This window comes from Bicyclus anynana, chromosome 18 (genome assembly GCF_947172395.1).
Source record: "Bicyclus anynana chromosome 18, ilBicAnyn1.1, whole genome shotgun sequence".
Lineage (NCBI taxonomy): Eukaryota > Metazoa > Arthropoda > Insecta > Lepidoptera > Nymphalidae > Bicyclus > Bicyclus anynana.
The window spans coordinates 10,496,106-10,513,802 of NC_069100.1; the positions used below are offsets into that span (position 1 = coordinate 10,496,106).

The 17,697-nt window shown below is 34.9% G+C and overlaps 3 protein-coding genes and 1 long non-coding RNA gene across 13 annotated transcripts in view; 3 read left to right on the forward strand and 1 right to left on the reverse strand.

Annotated features, from left to right (window-relative positions):
* LOC112054343 (pyruvate dehydrogenase (acetyl-transferring) kinase, mitochondrial) overlaps positions 1–7,430 on the forward strand; it is a 47,324-nt gene extending 39,894 nt beyond the window's left edge. The window contains exons 8-9 of the mRNA XM_024094103.2: positions 1,182–1,291; positions 2,120–7,430. Coding sequence (XP_023949871.1) covers positions 1,182–1,291; positions 2,120–2,278 — 269 coding nt within the window. The 3' untranslated portion in view covers positions 2,279–7,430. The remainder of the gene's footprint in view (positions 1–1,181; positions 1,292–2,119) is intronic.
* Positions 1–17,697, reverse strand: part of LOC128198942 (uncharacterized) — a 43,579-nt gene that overhangs the window by 14,956 nt on the left and 10,926 nt on the right. The window lies entirely within an intron of this gene.
* Positions 8,536–11,431, forward strand: LOC112054345 (probable NADH dehydrogenase [ubiquinone] 1 alpha subcomplex subunit 12). Its single transcript, XM_024094109.2, has 4 exons — positions 8,536–8,723; positions 8,975–9,116; positions 10,512–10,568; positions 11,061–11,431. The coding sequence occupies exons 1-4, from the start codon at positions 8,617–8,619 to the stop codon at positions 11,196–11,198; spliced, it is 444 nt and encodes a 147-aa protein (XP_023949877.1). The 5' UTR covers positions 8,536–8,616; the 3' UTR covers positions 11,199–11,431.
* LOC112054346 (uncharacterized) overlaps positions 13,466–17,697 on the forward strand; it is a 50,696-nt gene continuing 46,464 nt past the window's right edge. For 5 of the 10 annotated variants that reach the window (XM_052886862.1, XM_052886859.1, XM_052886869.1 and 2 more), the window contains exon 1: positions 13,466–13,930. The gene's annotated coding sequence lies outside the window, so the exon portion shown is untranslated. The remainder of the gene's footprint in view (positions 13,931–17,697) is intronic. The other 5 variants (XM_052886866.1, XM_052886863.1, XM_052886864.1 and 2 more) reach the window with 2 other exon arrangements.

A 17,697-nucleotide genomic window follows, 5' to 3' on the forward strand; every position in this document is an offset into this window, starting at 1 on the left:
TGGCGGTGGAGGTATCGAGGTAGTTTGTGACACCAACAGGGGGTATCTCCTTTAGAGAAATCGAGATAGCTATTTTTACTGGCACAAGCTGGTACTCCATCACAAAATGAAAGACAGATAACTTAAACAGATTCGGAGCCTTTGGCATTGAAGTTTTACAAACATACGATCTTATAATATGCCCAAAAAGTCACTGCCTATTTTGCTTGGCACTGCCTTGAATCTTTAATAGAGTGACGTGATAGGTAGCAGCGGCAGAGATTGTTCCATTATTTTGTGATAGAGGAAACATCTCGAGCAGGTCCCACGGACTTGTGACCTTGAGAGTAGGTTTAAGGGATCCCTTTAGAATGCATCGGCACTCCCTTCCTTCCTTCGAAGACGACGACCTTCCCTGCCTGACATATTCTCCATGCCCGCACTAAACAATTTATGATAAACAATAATTACAACACAAAACGTTATTGCACAAAATCACTAACGCGACTGGCAGCATGACGGCGTCTACGCTGCCTCACAAACAACTGTTCAAGTCATCAAATATCCTCTTATTTATATCAACACTGATACCTCCCCTCTACAATAACATAAATAATGAAAGTTAATACCACCTGTAAACGAGGAACTTGTAACAATAGGTATAATTTTATTTATCGTTTATTAGTGCAGTAAAAAGATTTTATTCTTAGCAGAAGGCTCCAAAAGTGTATTTAAAAAGATAAGAAAACCAATCTCGAACAAAGGTTTATGATTCACAATATTTGTCAGGACAACTTAATTAACAAATCCAACTGTACCCAAAATAAGACCTTAGAATGACAGTCACCGACCTTGAGTGGAGTCACGCACTTGTGAACGCTGTGTGTAGGGTTAAAGGCGTCTTTGAATGTTAACAAACACTGCCCTTTTCCACTCAAGTCACTCTCCCCGCCTATCCTAAGTAAGTCATAAAAAATTACACGACAAGAAATGTAGACGGCTTAAACGCAACGAGCATACCGAAGCCGACCGTACGACGAGCACCTTATATCGCAAGTCGTTCCCGCCAACCGATAGCTACCCCTCTTTAAATCCCTACTCTTTATGGACACAAGTCGCGCCACCTAGCGTCGGCAGGAGCCAATACGAGATCGAGCGAGGTCATATAACATTATTATAATTTGTATAACTGACGGTTCCAGGGTACGGTTACGGTCTGCCCATCTCGCGACTGTACGCGCGCTACTTCCACGGCGACCTCGTGCTCATCTCCTGCGAGGGGTACGGCACCGACGCTGTCATATACCTCAAGGTGAATACTTCTTCATTACCACCACCTCCACCACAATCACCACCACCACCATCACTATCACCATCATACCAGTCGACGGCTTCCGTAGGGCGTAGCTCAGTGATATGCGCAGTGGATTTACAAGATGGAGGTCCTTGAACGCTTGACGTACAAAGATAAAATTTGGCAGTGAGGTAGTTAGTAGATTATACTTAGTATTATAGTTAATAGATATCCTCTAAGAGCCGATATTGCGACAAGGTCGGATTAACGAGGTCAAAGCGTGGGCAAAAATATAACTTTTACTATGTGCGCTGTAGCATGGTGCGGGTGACAGTTGTTTAATGATGTTCATAATACGTACTATTATCGTAAATCGTGGCAAATTTTCAAGAGTGAAACAAACTGTCACCCGCACCATGCTACAGCGCATGAACTATAGTCGCCCTACGGATTTTCTATTAGTTTTTGACTTTAGGTAGTGTATTTCCCATTTGCATTTGATTCATTAATTATGGGACATCTTGTATAGCTAAGTGAATATTATTTATTTATTTATATACATGACATGTGCTCAGAGAAACATTACACTTTCCCAATTCGTTTCTCGAGCAATCGGGAATAATAATTATGACAATAAATCTTAAATTACAAAATGAATATTAAGCAAACAAAATAAATTAAAATAATAAATTCAAATTCGAACAAATTAAAAATTAAGAATAAATTAACATTAACCAATTCAAATACATTAAAATTAAAATTGACTTAAATTGTACATAAAATATCAATATTTAATTTAAAATTCTATTTTTTAAAAGACTTTAAAAACATATTTTAAAATTTCAGGCACTGTCGAACGAGGCGAACGAATTACTACCAATATTCAATAGAACTTCTACCAAATTCTACCGAGCGGCGCCGGCGGCCGCTGATTGGTCGGGGGCAATGCCGAATGTGTCGCGAAATCCTGCCCGGGACAAGCCGTCGCTGTCACACAAAGCGTAACGTATATATGCTAGAGCGAGACAGCGGTATGTGAGAACTGTCGTATATGTGCTAATCTTCATAATGTGTAGCAAGTTATATCGTTCTTCACCCGGAATAGGTCATCTCTGTTCATTGACCTCTTATAATAAAAGGGCGCACGATCATGTAGAAAATTTCACTTAAAAACTGGCTGTGAAGAAAATTATACCTAAAGGCCTTTACATGTAGTCCAATATTCAATAAAATCTCAAATTCAGAGCAAATTCAACCTTAATAATTGAGTTTAAGGTTGAATTTGCAAATGCGACTACGTGAAGTGAGTGCCAAGAAGTTGTGTTTGGCACTCATTGAATGGGGACGTTTTTGGTCGCTGATTGTGCATTCACTTTTTAATAAGTGATCGATGTCTCTGTTACACAATACGACATATGTACACGTGTAAGCGAGATAGATAGTGGTATGATATATGATTATTTGGGTATTATACTAAAATATATTAGAAGGTTGTAGTCTTTGATCCTGGTGGTAAAAATAGTCTAAGTCTTGGATGGTTCCCGATATTCGCAAAAATGAGAAATAAATGCATTAAGATTATTTTTTGAAGTAAAACTTTACGCACGGGCCCTGTAGCGCAGTGGATTTACAAGACGGAGGTTTTTGTTTGAAAGAGTATAAATACTTTCAGATTGGTCCCATATAATTTTCATGAAAATCGATTTAGTAATTTTGTGTTAAAATGAAAATAATGCATCAATGCATTATTGGCAAATAAGACCTACCGCGTGTGAATTTGACTATATAAGAATTGGACCTATCGCGCTTGGGAACAAAAAATTGTTGTGGTCTATGGGTATTGTAATGGTTAAAGACGGTTCTAAATACAAATACTCTATGTTGTATATAGGCAAAGATTTTATACTATTAGATATGCCACTAGCGCGTCGAAACTGAGGCGGACTAAAGTGGCTAATTGTCTTGATTTCATTTAGTCGCATTGTGAACTACGAAAGTTATTTATACAATGAATACCTAAATATTGTCTATAATGTCGAGTTGTTTCTTCAAGAAGTGTAAAAACTATATATACACAAATAAATAATGTAGTTAAATTATGATCACTTTGCTGTGTAACATTTTGTAGGCACGTAAACATATCTAGTAGTAGAAAATCTTTGTATATAGGCATATATATATATATATATATATAATACATTGCAATAATTAGCAAGTAATTCGTATGGATTTTGTTGTACAATATAATTATTGATTGTGATACTCAGTATAGAATAGGAATACGTATGGTTTGTGAGTTTTGGTGGTTTTTCTTGGGATTCATCAAAAAAAAAAATCTATATAAAAAAGGAAAATGGTTGACTGATATGTTAAGTTCGGATTTTTAAATGACATTTTTGGTGCAAGTTTCTTCATATGGTATTGGGTGTAAATTGGAGATGTTATGAATAGCGATTTTGCTGAATACCGAATATCCGGCCAAATTCTTGGCCGAAGAGGAGGCCGAATATTCGACCTCTAAATATTGATGTTTATTATGCAATTTTTTTTTACTGTTAAGTACCTCAGACTTTGTTACTAACAGTGTTTGCTAATTTGAAACTTTTTGAAATTATTTTTTTATGTAAAAAGTACTCACTGACTAATCTAGCAACACAGCTCAAACTACTGAACTTAGATATAATATTATGGCTTGCGTACCTATAGTTGTAATAAACTATAAAAATAACTTTTTAGTAAATTATTTTGCCGTGATAGCCCAGTGGACATGACCTCTGCCTCCGATTCCGAAGGGTGTGGGTTCGAATCCGGTCCGGTGCATGCACCTCCAACTTTTCAGTTGTGTGCATTTTAAGAAATTAAAATATCACGTGTCTCAAACGGTGAAGGAAAACATCCTGAGGAAACCTGCATTCGTGTGTGAAGTCTGCCAGTCCGCATTGGGCCAGCGTGGTGGACTATTGGCCTAATCCTTCTTACTCTGAGAGGAGACTCGAGCTCCGCAGTGAGCCGAATATGGGTTGATACCGATCCGATCCGAAAGTAGTTTGCCAATTTAATTTGTTTATAATTTGCTGTTTTGCCATTTTTGGACGAATACTGAATAGTCGCCGAATATTCGTGATTGCGATGAATATTATAATTGAATGAAATAGATTGTGCATATCGATTTATTCTGCAATCGAGTTCAAAGCGATACAATGAAACGATTGACTGAGTTGTTGGAAAAAATATTATTTAGCAATTAGTTTTAGTGATATGGAACATTAGTTGTGTCTATAGATATTATAGAATTCAATTTAATATTTTGAAATCGATTTTTAAATCGATGTAATGCTATGGATTTTGATTTTGTTTCTCTTAAAATCAATTTAATATGATTAAATTATGTAATAAATTATATTGATTTTAACTAAAATGTCGATGAAGGGACAATTCTATTTAATAAGTTTTATAATTTCTTGTACATATTGAAATGATTGGCTGATTTTTCTTGATTGTAATGTTATTTTAAATTAGATTTATTTTTGAAAGGATGTTAGGTATTGATTGCAATCGAAATGGAAACTAAGTTGATTACAACTATCGATTTGAAATAGTAAATGGACAAATAATAAGAAGTTGTGAATATTTATATTAATTTTCATTAATCTGAGGCATAAAACAAAGTGATATATTACTACCTTTAGAGTAGGTACTGTTCTTTAGAAACATTACATAAAATGTTATAATATAGTACGAGTAAATGAATAAAAATATGTTGCGTTTACGTTAGAGTAAGAGAGATAGTAATACATATATATTTTTTTATTCAAAAAGTTAGGCCTTTGATTGTGATCTCATCTGATGTTAAGTTACAGTACTTCCGGTTTTTTTAAACTATCTACTCCCTTATTTTTATTGGAACCAAAGATTTTATACTATTAGACATGTCACTAGCGCATCGAAACTGAGCCGAGCAAAAGTAGCTAATTGTCCTAATTTCATTGAGTCGCATTGTAGACAACGAAATTTATTTTGAATATTATTATTAACTAAGTAATATGTAAATATTGTCTACAATGTCGAGTTGTGTGATCAGGAAGTGTAAAAACTATTTATACATAAATATATAATGGAAGTAAACACAAAATTGTGCATGTGTGCTCAATTCGGATCACATTTTGCATTTATTTTGTAGGCACGTAACATATCTAATAGTAGAAAATCTTTGCTATTACCCCCATACGGGCTTATACATCGTATTGGAACTATAAGTCCAGTACGTAACGCGCTACGAGATACTTGTATACGTTTGTCTGCCAATAGCGACGAAATGGACGATATCAAAACAAAATAAAAAAGATAGTGATATTTTCGATTTCGTTGTATTGGTCGACACACATATCTTTCTTTGTCACGAGATAAATTGTCGTTGACACATGCTAAGCGTCCAGATAAAAAGCAATTTAGAGATAAGATCCTAAAATGATATGAGCAAACCCAAAATCCTAATAAGCAACACACTTTAATTTTCAGAAAAAAAAATCTGTGTTATTTGTTGCTAAAACATAGCAGTACAATTACATGTATATTAATAGTTTTCTTTATATTTTTATTGGATATATGTTTTTGGGTCAAGTCCTTTTGAGCATCGTGTCTCTAGAGGTAATTACATATCACTGAAATAATACCATAAACACTGCACAATGAGTATATGATACATAACATAGTTAAGATAGGTGTCAAAGGTTAAGATAGTAAAAGAATATATTGTCTATGGATAGATGCGAATAAAAAAAAATAATAGGAACTAGTAGGTATAGCGAAAATAAATTTTTGTAATGACATTAAAAATAGTACAACTAATTTTGTTATTAATGTTAATATATATATTATTATTATCAATACAAGTTTTCACTTTTGTATGAACAATTATAAATTTCAATACGTCATATGTATTGTTTTAATTCGCTTTAAAAATTATAAATTGAATTTAAACTATTAAATTATGTTTAAACTCAGTTCAAGCAGTGAAGTTTTTAATTAAATATCAAATATAGAAAGATGTAGTCTGCGCTAAACTTGTAGTCAGTTCTGAAGTTGCATTTTGTACACTGCGCGTCTACCTCGTGTTCAGAGCGGACTAGAAGTTTGGCGCCTACTATACCAATTTTTAATAATCGTGGTACCTATTTCTAGGCTTTATGTAAAGTTGAGTAGGTAAACGGAATAAGTGTCATATGCACTGTGAACAACATTGTATAGTGCGACATAAAAAGAGTAGAAATTAATTAAAATGGAATTAAATTTGCTGTGTGGCAACACCACATTTACTGTCATTATCAGAAAGATCTGTCACTATAGAGCAACCAATCATTATTGACAGTTGTATGAGATTTATAAAATCATAGTGGAAATTCGGATATTTATCAGACAAATTACACTAAATATAATTTATTTAGATTGACTTGAATTTATTGAAATTTAATAAATGTAAACCATGTAATAACCTATTTTAGTACCGATAATACATAATGCTTACTTCCGGGCTAGATAGTAAGTATTTTCCTAATATATTTATTAATTTATTTAAATTAATAAATAATATTATTTTCAACCGATCATATTTAAAATAAGAACATTATATTACCTACGTATAGAACAAAATATCGATTAATGTCAAGTATCACGGTAGTTGCAATACCAAATGGCTGACAGTACACAGGGTTACCCTATGAACGACAGCGCCTTTATTTATTTTCTACTCTTTTGTATCGCACTATAAGTACATTTTTTAATAAGTATAAAATTCTTCATTACATAATTGAACAATTTGTTGAACATGATCATTGGAAAGGTATGAAACTACTATCACACCTTTCACAATGTTCATTGTAAAAAATGACACAGATATTCTTTTAAGTTAGAGATTTTGTACAACTCTATGATGCAATTAATTATATGTATATCAACATGAACAGTTACATAATTGATGTAAATTATTATTTTATACTTTGTCAAACGAATAACTGTTAAAGTCATAGCATTTTTTTTTTCTATTATTTATTGTTTAATTTTTAAGCGTTATTCCAAAATCGATATTTATTACGTAAGCGTAGAATTAAATTAGAAAAAAGAAAATGGTTAATTTTTATTAATAAAATTTGAAAAAAGAGCAACTTGTTATATTTATTATTACACCCATCCACCCATTATAATTTTGGCAAGGGTATGATTTAATGAGCTTCATACAAGAGTCTACTTGCTACATTAAATGTCCGCTACTTTATTTAAGTGATCAATTCTACCCCCAAGGGGATAAAATAGGGAATGTAAGTTTGTATGAAACTTTGTCAATTTTGCTGTGATTTGACTGACATTTGGAATGAAAATAGATTTTACTATGGATTAACACATAGGCTACTTTTTATCCCGGAAAAGCCCATGCTTCCCGCGGGATTTGTTAAAAACTTAATTTCACCCAAGTCTCAAGTTAGTGAGGTTGTAGTCTCTGGATCTACCAAACCGATTTTTTATTTTTTTTCACCAATAGAATGCCACGTTATTTATGAGTAAAATAGGATAGATAAACATTTACATTGACTTGATTTAGTTTATGCACCTGAGGGCCTAGTGGCAGTTTGATAATGTTACTATCGCGTTAACGTAAACGCGAATTTCTATGGAATTGAAACAGCGCCATCTCGTGGCACAACTGTTTCAATTCCATATGAATTCGCGTTTACGTTAACGCGATAGTAACAGCATGAAAATATTGAAAACTCCCACTAGGCACACAGTACCTAAGGTTAGGGCACTGGGAGTGAGTGTGTACTGTTTTTCATATAAAGAATATTTGCCATATTTTAAATGTGACCAATATTCCTCCAACTAGTCGGGAAAAACTGTATTTGGAATAGATACGACATTAATGGTCTAAGACGACAACAGACCAACGGGGCGGGGACCACCACCCCTTGGTGATGAGTCCCACCGCTCTTACCGTTGAGCTATTGAGACTCTTGAAATGTGTAGCGGTTAGGTGATTTATGCGCAGCTATCGTTTCGCGCGATACGTTACGTTACTGAGTGGAGCCATTTAAATAATTTATGGTCATAGCTTTTAAAGTCGGTTAAAATTACTAGAATTTAGAGCCGTAAAGCCAGTTCACAGAGTCGTTTTTAAAAAATCTTTCAATGTCTTTGGCTGTTTGGTATAATACTTTTGCGTTTTCCCTACGGGAAAATCTGTCAATGTCAAAATAATCAAATCTCAAATGTCAATGTCATAAATTGGAAGAGGTTATGTTGTCTGTCTACGATTCCTGATCAATAATATTTGGGGCAAGTTTTCTTTAAAAATGTCGAATTCTATAATAAAAATCCTTGCTCTAGACAAGGTAGCAACGGTTTTGAGTATGATACGCCAAAACGGTGGCGTCTTCGGATCGTTGTACAAATTATACAGGTAAATAAAAGTGTTTGTTATTATGTAATATTTTGATTATTTTCCTGCGTTCTTATTACTTTTATGTTTAATGTTACTTCATCAATACAACAGTCTGAGTTTATTGTGCGCTTCTTACACTTGAGTATTTCAATAATTTACTTAAATCGAGATAAATATATTGTGCACAGGTACATTTTTCTGTTCTACGCAGTAGTAACCAGGCACAGCTAGTTCAAATATATATCAATATTGTATTTGAAATATTACAGACAAGAAGAACTAAAAGACGGCAAGCTGGTAGGGGAAGATAGCTTCGGCAACAAATATTACGAGAACCCACGATACTTCTACAGCAGGAACAGATGGGTGGAGTACTCAGATAAGTTCAACATGAACTATGATGCCAGCCAGGTTAGTGTCTATGTCACTAATATTGACCATATTATTGTCATGCTGTTTATTATTGACTAGTTGACGCTGGCTATCTAACACTGAAAGAATTTTTCAAATCGGACCAGACATTTCTGAGATTAGTGCGTTCAATCAAACAAACTCTTCAGTTATATATAAAATTAGTATAGATTAACTTCCAATGGGAATATAGTGTTGGTATAAGTGGTATAGTGTTTTCTGCTAATCATCTATACTTATATTCTAAAGAAAGAATTCATATTAATATACATTAATTCCTTTATCCAAAGGTTGTCTGGGAGATATTGCTATAAGCAATAAGACCACCTTTGCACATACTTGTTTTCTATGTTTTCCTTTGTTTTCTTTATTATTGTTTTTGTTTTGTGCAATAAAGTATAAATAAATAAATAAATAGAAAGAAAGAAATATTAATTGTTTATTCATTAGCATTGGATAAGCTCTGAAACTATAGGGTCGATTTGTAAAATTCTTTCACCAACCAAAAGCTACAGTATACACAAGCAACAGGTTAAATTGTATTCCTGTAATTTTTTATCCCGGTAAAATCCACAGTTTCTGTGGGATTTGTGAAAACTGAATTCCATGCAGACAAAGTTGCGGGCTTCCGCTATTATTAAATAAAGCTAATACCACCACTGGTCACCACTCATCATGTGCTACATTTGTGATGAATCCACAAGCACTGGTCTTCTGTTCCCATTCCCACAGGAAGGGTAACTATGCAGGTGAAACTGCATGGCATCTGTAATCACACAAATATTATTAAGTGAAAGATTGTGTGTGTGTATGTTTGTTCCCCCTTTACGCTGTGGCTACTGAAGTGATCTTTGAAATTTGGCTGAAATTTGAAATGGAAATACAATTTACTCTGGATTAACACATAGGCTACATTTAATCCCGGAATAATCCATGGTATTTTTGAAAACGGGATTTGTGGAAAACTAATTTCCACGCGGACGAAGTCGCGGGCGTCAGCTAGTGAATTATAAACATGGCTAAAACTCACATAACAGAATATGCCCAACTTTTGATTGCATGTAGGGTCTTAGTCATGAGCTTGTTCATGCAACACAATAAAACCGCGGGCGGCGCGCGTGGTTATGTCGTGATTTGTTATTAGCTATGGTTTTTCAACTTAAGGCTACCTGTATAGTAAGTTACCTAATGTTGTAATGACCCAATTCTAAATTACCCTAAGACTTTAGATCCTCCGGATTTTAACTGATTGATTGATAATGAAATCATTATCTATGCTAACCTGCACTGGTACAGTGTGGCCTGTGAAAAAAATAGTAAACCTATCAAACATATGTAATGTAGCAACTCAATATTTTTCATTTATTCACTAATCATTGGCTACTTTTTTTTCAGGTCCCTGCTGAGTGGTATGGATGGTTGCATTACAAAACTGATCTTCTGCCACACCAGGTGAGCCGAGTGCTTCCATAACCTATGTTTTTTTTATGTTTTGTAAACCATGTGTAAGTATGTTTGTCATGGACAAGACTAAAATGTTCAGGATTACTCCTAAACACTCAAAGATCTTGGCAATTCATAGGTATTCCCAACTTACAGCTCCTGCTAAGTGATTCTGTGTACAGAAGAAATTGCACCTCCGACTTTTCAGTTGTGTGCATTTTAAGAAACGTGTCTCAAACTGTAAAGTAAAATCATCGGGAGGAAACCTGCATACCAGAGAATTTTCTTAATTCTCTGCATATGTGAAGTCTGTCAATCCGTATTGGGCCAGCGTGGTGGGCTATTGGCCTAACTCCTCTCATTCTGAGAGGAGACTCAAGCTCATCAGTGAGCCGAATATGGGTTGAAAATGATACTCTAGTGTTAGAGTACCCAAATATCTTTATTGAACTTGATAAGAACTTCCCACAAAGTCTAATTTCTGCATACATCATATTCCAGGACCCAGGCAGACCTAAATACAAATGGATGGCTGAACACACTGAGAACTTATCTGGTACAACAGGCCAGTATGTACCATACAGCACCACCCGACCTAAAGTTGAAGCCTGGATGCCAAAGCCTAAGACCAGTGTATAAATTAAAAAGAATTGTCTATGACACTAAAATGAATTAAAAAATATATCAACAGCAAAATTCTTGTCTATATTACAACCAGAGATTGACTTTTTTTATTTTTTTGAACTCAGATTAAAGCAGTTCATTATTACTTTCAGAATAATGTTTTTAAAATTTAACTGTATCATTTGTTTAATATATTGTTATAATAGCTTAGTTGTAAGTAGAAAATTAATAAAATCTGTTTTAATTTATTGTTAGTCTTTATTATAGAGTTTAAAAAAATGTAGTATGTAGGAAAATTAAGCATAATGATGCTCTTGCTATTAAGTTAGCCCTTGACTGCAATCTCACCTGATGGTAAGTGATGATGCAGTCTAAGATGAAAGCGAGCTTACTAGGGAGGAAGATGAAAATCCACACCCAGTTTGGTTTCTTCACCACGTCATACCTGATCGTAAAATTGCTTGCGCTACGTCTTTGCCGGTAGGGAGGTAACTAGCTACGCCCTAAGCCTCAAACCAGCCTGACCTGGACCAATTAAGAAAACCCCAATCGGTCGAATCCGGAGGTCCTAGGTTCGTTCCTTAGCTGATTGTCTTGTAAATCCACCGCGCATACCACTGCGCCACGGAGGCCGCAATTTATAACAAGCAAAGAACCAAAGAAGCGTTTTATATTGGTTCTATTTCTATCGCTTTTTTAAAAGCATCGACGACTTATGGAAAATTTGCCAATGCCAACAAGTTTTAACACCAAAATATCTAAATGAAAAATAATAGCTGTAGTAAGTAGGGCTCCGTCAAACAAAGTTCTTTCGGGAAAGTACTTCCGTCCAGTGCATTTCATTCATGCAAAAATGCACTATCTACCCTGCTAAGCCCCTCAATAAAGAAGACATCCTATTTTGTTTATTTCATTTATGTCTAATGCCTACCCTAGTTATTAACTTTGTGCACCCCACTGCTTCGGTCATGTATTGCCGTCAAGCAAGCAAGACATCGGGGTTTAGTATGAAATATATGCTAAAACTTATTACTCTCTTGAGTTGACGGAATGTATTAAGACGTCTTAGAAGAGAGTACCTAATAATATTTTAAGATATGACGTGGTTCGAACGACTGCGTGCTAAGACCTTAAGTTCGACAGACAGAGGAACAGTTCGCTAATAAGATCAGGTGGCCATCTGCTTGTTCCGTTAATTATTTAATTACCAGTCTTGTTTATATAAAGATGTTGGAGGGTGCAAGTTCTTGAAGTTGCTTGACGATTAAACCACTTGAACTGTTCTTTATAATCCCAATAGGGATTCACACGTAGTCCAAAAGCGGCCGAATGCTAGATAACAATCGAAATGAGTTAATTCATATCAAATTGGGGCCTGTTATTTTATTTCTCAGCACTAAACAGGTTTCGTGCTACGGGTCCTGTCCAGTTGTTCTCAAACTTTGTCAACCGTGTAACGTGTAAGAATCACAACCGTGTTGTGAAGTGTGTTTTAAATTTATGTGAGAGATATCAACAATCAACATACCTAATATGTAATTTGAACAAAACCAATAGCTTTAGGTAATATTATTATTAGTACAACTGGACTCCAGTAGGTTTTCAGACTAAAAATACTTAATGCTTAAGGTTAAGTGTTCAAAGGTCTAGTTAGGTAATACCTAGTAGGAACCTAACTTTATCGAGTTATTGGGATTTTCTTTGCAAAATAAATCTATCATTTGCGCATTATTCAAATGATAGACAGGCAAGTTTTTAAAAACATAAACTATTAAAATATACCGACAAATATATATTTTATTAATTACCTTTGGAAGAAATACAAACGCCATAGAATAAACCAAAGAAATAAATATTTTGTGTTCTAAAGGATTCATGTATGACTTATTGTTCATAAATCCCCTGTATAAAATACATGGTTTTCCTATTTATATCGATCTATGGAAACGTGACTACAAAATTTTACGATCCACAAAGTAACTGAAATAGGCCAATAATAAATGTCTTCATAACGTTTGAGAACCCATGACTCAGAACAACTGCCTGCTCCATAGCTACACGCAGAATGGAGCTTTTGATTATACTCTAAAAGAATTTCAACTTTAAATCTAATCATATAAAGTTGATATTGCATTGTGTCGTCGATTCAAAATGGCCACACTAGTGCACTTTTATTATACAACCGAATACCAACGTTATTTGTGACATACTAGAGTATACAATAAAATGTTAGTAAAGTAAAGTTGGTAAGAACAAAACTTTTTTTCTTTCTCAGGTAAAAATATCTTGACTCCATAATATAGCCAGTCAAAACGAGGCGCGGACGCCAGCGCATCTCGATTACGTTTATAAACTTAAAACTATTAACTAGTTAAATAAAGTTAAGCATAGAAGTGTCAGTGAATTAAACTAATATGTTTAAGTAGGGTAGTGTAAAGTGGTCAGTTTAGTCGGTTGGCATAATGCATTGCAAAGTTTTGTAACAGTTAAGAAAGGATGCTTGAAGTGATTCGAAAACAGGATTTGATGTAACCAATTTTATGTTATGTATTTTTTTCAATTAATCATTAAAAACAGTTTAAAGTTTTAAAATAAAACCGTTAAGCATTCTAGTGATAAGCTTTTGCCTCTTCCTAGTATAAGGATTAAAAAAAGTTTGCGTGGGTGGGCAAAAAATAAAATAGTGATGGGCGTGTTACCTCGATAAATTGTTATCGATGATTAACGATCTTCAGGTTTTTTAAAAGGTTAATTTTTACTTTGTATTTTCTCCGGTTTTGTAAATTATAGGTTTTGTTGTAGGTAAGGTTAACTTTTTTAAAATGTCTGCATTACATTTTAACTTCTCTACTAGGGACTTTTACACTGCAAATAAAACATTGCTAAAATTATATATTTCATGAATTATATGACATTTAGATAAATCCAAAAGAAAACTTGAAATTCATTTTAATACTAGGTGTTACATGAAATTTTCATTATACAAAATAGCATAAGATCGTTTGGAATATTTTAATCGTAAAATTTATTGGTCCTACCGGATGGATATGCATTCCTGAAGATTTAAAAAAAGAAGAAACAAATCAGTTAGCAGATAAAGAAGCAATAAAATCTATGTACTATGGAGGTACATATAGATACATTCGGGTTTCTGTATTCTCTGTATTCTAAGATTCGGAATTAAATTTTATTTTATTTAACGTAAAGTTAATAAATTAATAATACACATCGGATGTAGAGAATCTTCTTGTTTTTATGTTGGTTGAAACGTAGGTGTATTTGCAACAATAACCTTTACCTGGCTCCTTAGAATGCCATTGTTGTCAGCCGACCGAGGCGCACCTAAAGTGAAACTATTGTTTTTATGATAGGAAGACATTTGCATTCAGAGTTATTATAAGTATTAAAATATAGGTACTTACCTACTTCATAATATTATCGTTGTTTGGGATAATGAGTATGACTTACAACACTAATTTTTATCTGCAGAACGGTTAATTTTACAACATAGAATGCATGGAATATTATTTTTCAGAATTTACGTCTTTTTGGCTTAAATGTGTTTTTTTTTTATTTCTACACCTTGGCTCACCATATACTGCCAGTACTAAGCTTTTCTTTGTAGTAAAAATTCTCAGCCCGGGGAAGTTGGCAGTCTTACACCCCTGAACCTCGAAGAGCATGTTAAACCGTCGGTCCCAAATCATTAATATCTATTTCATAGTTGTCTTTCTCAATTAGCGAGTATCCAAATTGAAAAAAAAATCAATTTGAACTATTTTGTTATTCCGTTTCTGAGATTAGGGAGTTCAACTAAACAAACAAACTCTTCAACTTTATACCTAATATTAGTACAATGTAGCGCTGAAGGAAAAGATATAGGTTGACGGTTGGAGTGTTAGATGCACGGGTTCTAAAGGTTGTCTGGATTTCTTGACCCAAACATTATGTAATTATAATCTGTGCCAGTTGCTTGCAGTTGCAACACGCGGCGACGAATCACACAAAAAGGTTAATGTTTCGTACCCTGACCTCTCTTTCTAATCTTATGTGAACTATTTTCGTTGCTTTGACTTGACGGATGCACTGTTTAGTGTATTGATTAATTTAAATATCTGGGTGGCTGGTCTGGGTAGGCACTGCATTTTTGCATCTATAAAGTAGATGCCTTCCTGAAACCATAGAGTAAAATGATTATAGGATAAAATGATAGATTTTACGCACAAAACAGTACACTTTTAGCCCAGAAATCAATGATAGTGTTAAACACTAACGATAAAGTCATAGGCGAAGCAGTGATACGATAAGACAAGACGATTGCGATTTAATGCAGTTGTCACCATGTTTAATGATGAAGTAGTCTAACATGGTGGCGTGATGTGAAAATATAAAAATAGAGACAGGTCAATGACCTGTGACCTCTGCACAATTTACTGATGCATGCTCTATAGCGCACCATATGGTGAGAGAAACCAGATTACGAAACGTATGGCGAGCTGTCGTTAACTGTAATAAAATAATGACATCTTGGAGATGTCGCTCTGTTAGAGCCAGTGGTTATTTTATTTTTTTAAATTATAATCGACGGACCAAGCAGATGGCCCAGATGCTAAGTGGATAGCCACCGTCAGAGTAACATTTCGCATGGCATACAAAGAACTAGTTTTACAAAATGCTGGTGTCTGATGGGTAGACCAACCTGATGGGTAGAATCCGTGGTCTAGTAGATAAAGATTCTTGACAAACAGATAGGTTGTTACTAGTTCTTCGAGTACGGGTGGTAGTAACATTCATAGTATTTAAAAAGGAGGTGCTTGTACGAAGTTGTTGCAACAATGAGGGTATTTGATGACTTAAGTTCAGTTCTTTGTCAAGCAGCGCTTCTAGTCTTCTAGCTAAGCGAAAAACTTATATCGGAAGTGGGTACGATAACAATCCAACGGGCAGCTATCGAATGCTAAACCTCTCTGATCACATTCCGGCTTTAACAATCGAGCTATAGAGGCTCAAATATAATTGACACCTTGAAGTTCAAGTCACAACAGCGATCAACGAAGCCAACGTCCGCACAATTAGTTCCACGCTAACTAACAAAGCTCAGCGATAACTGTGGGAGAAATTCCACCGTAATATGACTGTATTGTACCTAATAGGTTTTTGTTTTTAAATCCCGACATGTTATACTTCTTTTCCCAGTGGCGTGGCGAAGTTTTTAGCTAGGGTAGGCATTATACGTACGAATACGTACAGTTGAAAATTCCTTCTTCAATACAGATTCGTAATGAGGGCAGGGTAGTCTCTGCACACCACTGTCTTTTCCACTGCTTTTTCAGTTCAAGCAGTGTCATAAATTACCTCTTTGGTCCAGTGGTTATCAAATAAGGCTCCGTATCATGAGATGTCGAGTGATGTGATGAACTTGCCAATGCACAATTTTAAACAATTTGTTAAAAACATTTAATTAGTCGAGGTTACTGCACTATTGATGAGTTCCTTAACGATAAAGGTGCTTGGAGGCCATTGGATCAGCTTCCACCTTTACACAGGAAATAAAACTATAAGAAATTGTAATTGTTATCAATTGTAAATTATAATACTGTATGTCTTTTTCAAAAGAGCAACTGTTGAGTTTCTTACCGGTATCTTCTCAGCAGAACCTGCCTTCCGTACCGGTGGTAGAATCTTTACATATAGTCAACTGACGTGTCAAAAGTGCTTGTAAACTGAGCCTACTTGAAATAAATGAATTTTGAATTTTGAGTCCTTGTTGAGTGTTGAAATTCACAGTTTCCCGGATTTAGAAATCGGGGTGTAATACCCCGGTGCTTCAGAGAGCACAATAATATGCCTTCAGTCACGGTCATTATCGTTGACATCTGGGGGTGTGATTCCGCTATTTTATACTCGTCGATGTAATATTTGCCTATAACAAGTTTTATTAGACCCCGCACCGGAAAGCGCAGTGTTGGTCGACACCCCACTAGGTGAACCGAGGATATCAAACGGGTTGTAGGGAGCCACTGGATGCTGGTGGCTCGAGACCGTTGTGCTTGGAGGTCCATGCAAGAGGCCTATTTCCAGCAGTGGACGTTTATCGGCTGATAAGGTTATAATATAGTTGCCAATAATGAGCGATGTCACATCTTTGTAACTTTACAGAATTCAGGGGCTGGTAAATATTTATAGTTACACAGTCTAACGTTATCACGCTACTTGCTAATTCGCATTGGAACAGTGCGGTGGGTCTAAAGTCGCTGACAAAGTCGCAGATATGCGCTAGGTTATAAAATAACAGTAGTATCACATAGCGAAGAGTCAAGTATCATAAACGCTATGATATTTCAGTCGCGAGGCAAAGAAACCCCATTGTCTATCAGAAGGCCATCGATCAAGGCGCCCTGTTACGGTGACATTCATTGTATGAAATATTCTGTTTATTGGATAACAGTTACCTACTACTACTACTGCAGTGGTGTGCACTTGACTTCGATCGATAAACTTCCTACCTCAAAGA

What these genes read in the sequence shown, in the direction of transcription:
- LOC112054345 (XM_024094109.2), top strand. Translation starts at nt 8,617, where the DNA reads ATGTCGAATTCTATAATAAAAATCCTTGCTCTAGACAAGGTAGCAACG. An exon ending in TCGTTGTACAAATTATACAG is followed by an intron (nt 8,724 to 8,974) that starts GTAAATAAAAGT and finishes GAAATATTACAG; the next exon opens with ACAAGAAGAACTAAAAGACG. An exon ending in TGAACTATGATGCCAGCCAG is followed by an intron (nt 9,117 to 10,511) that starts GTTAGTGTCTAT and finishes CTTTTTTTTCAG; the next exon opens with GTCCCTGCTGAGTGGTATGG.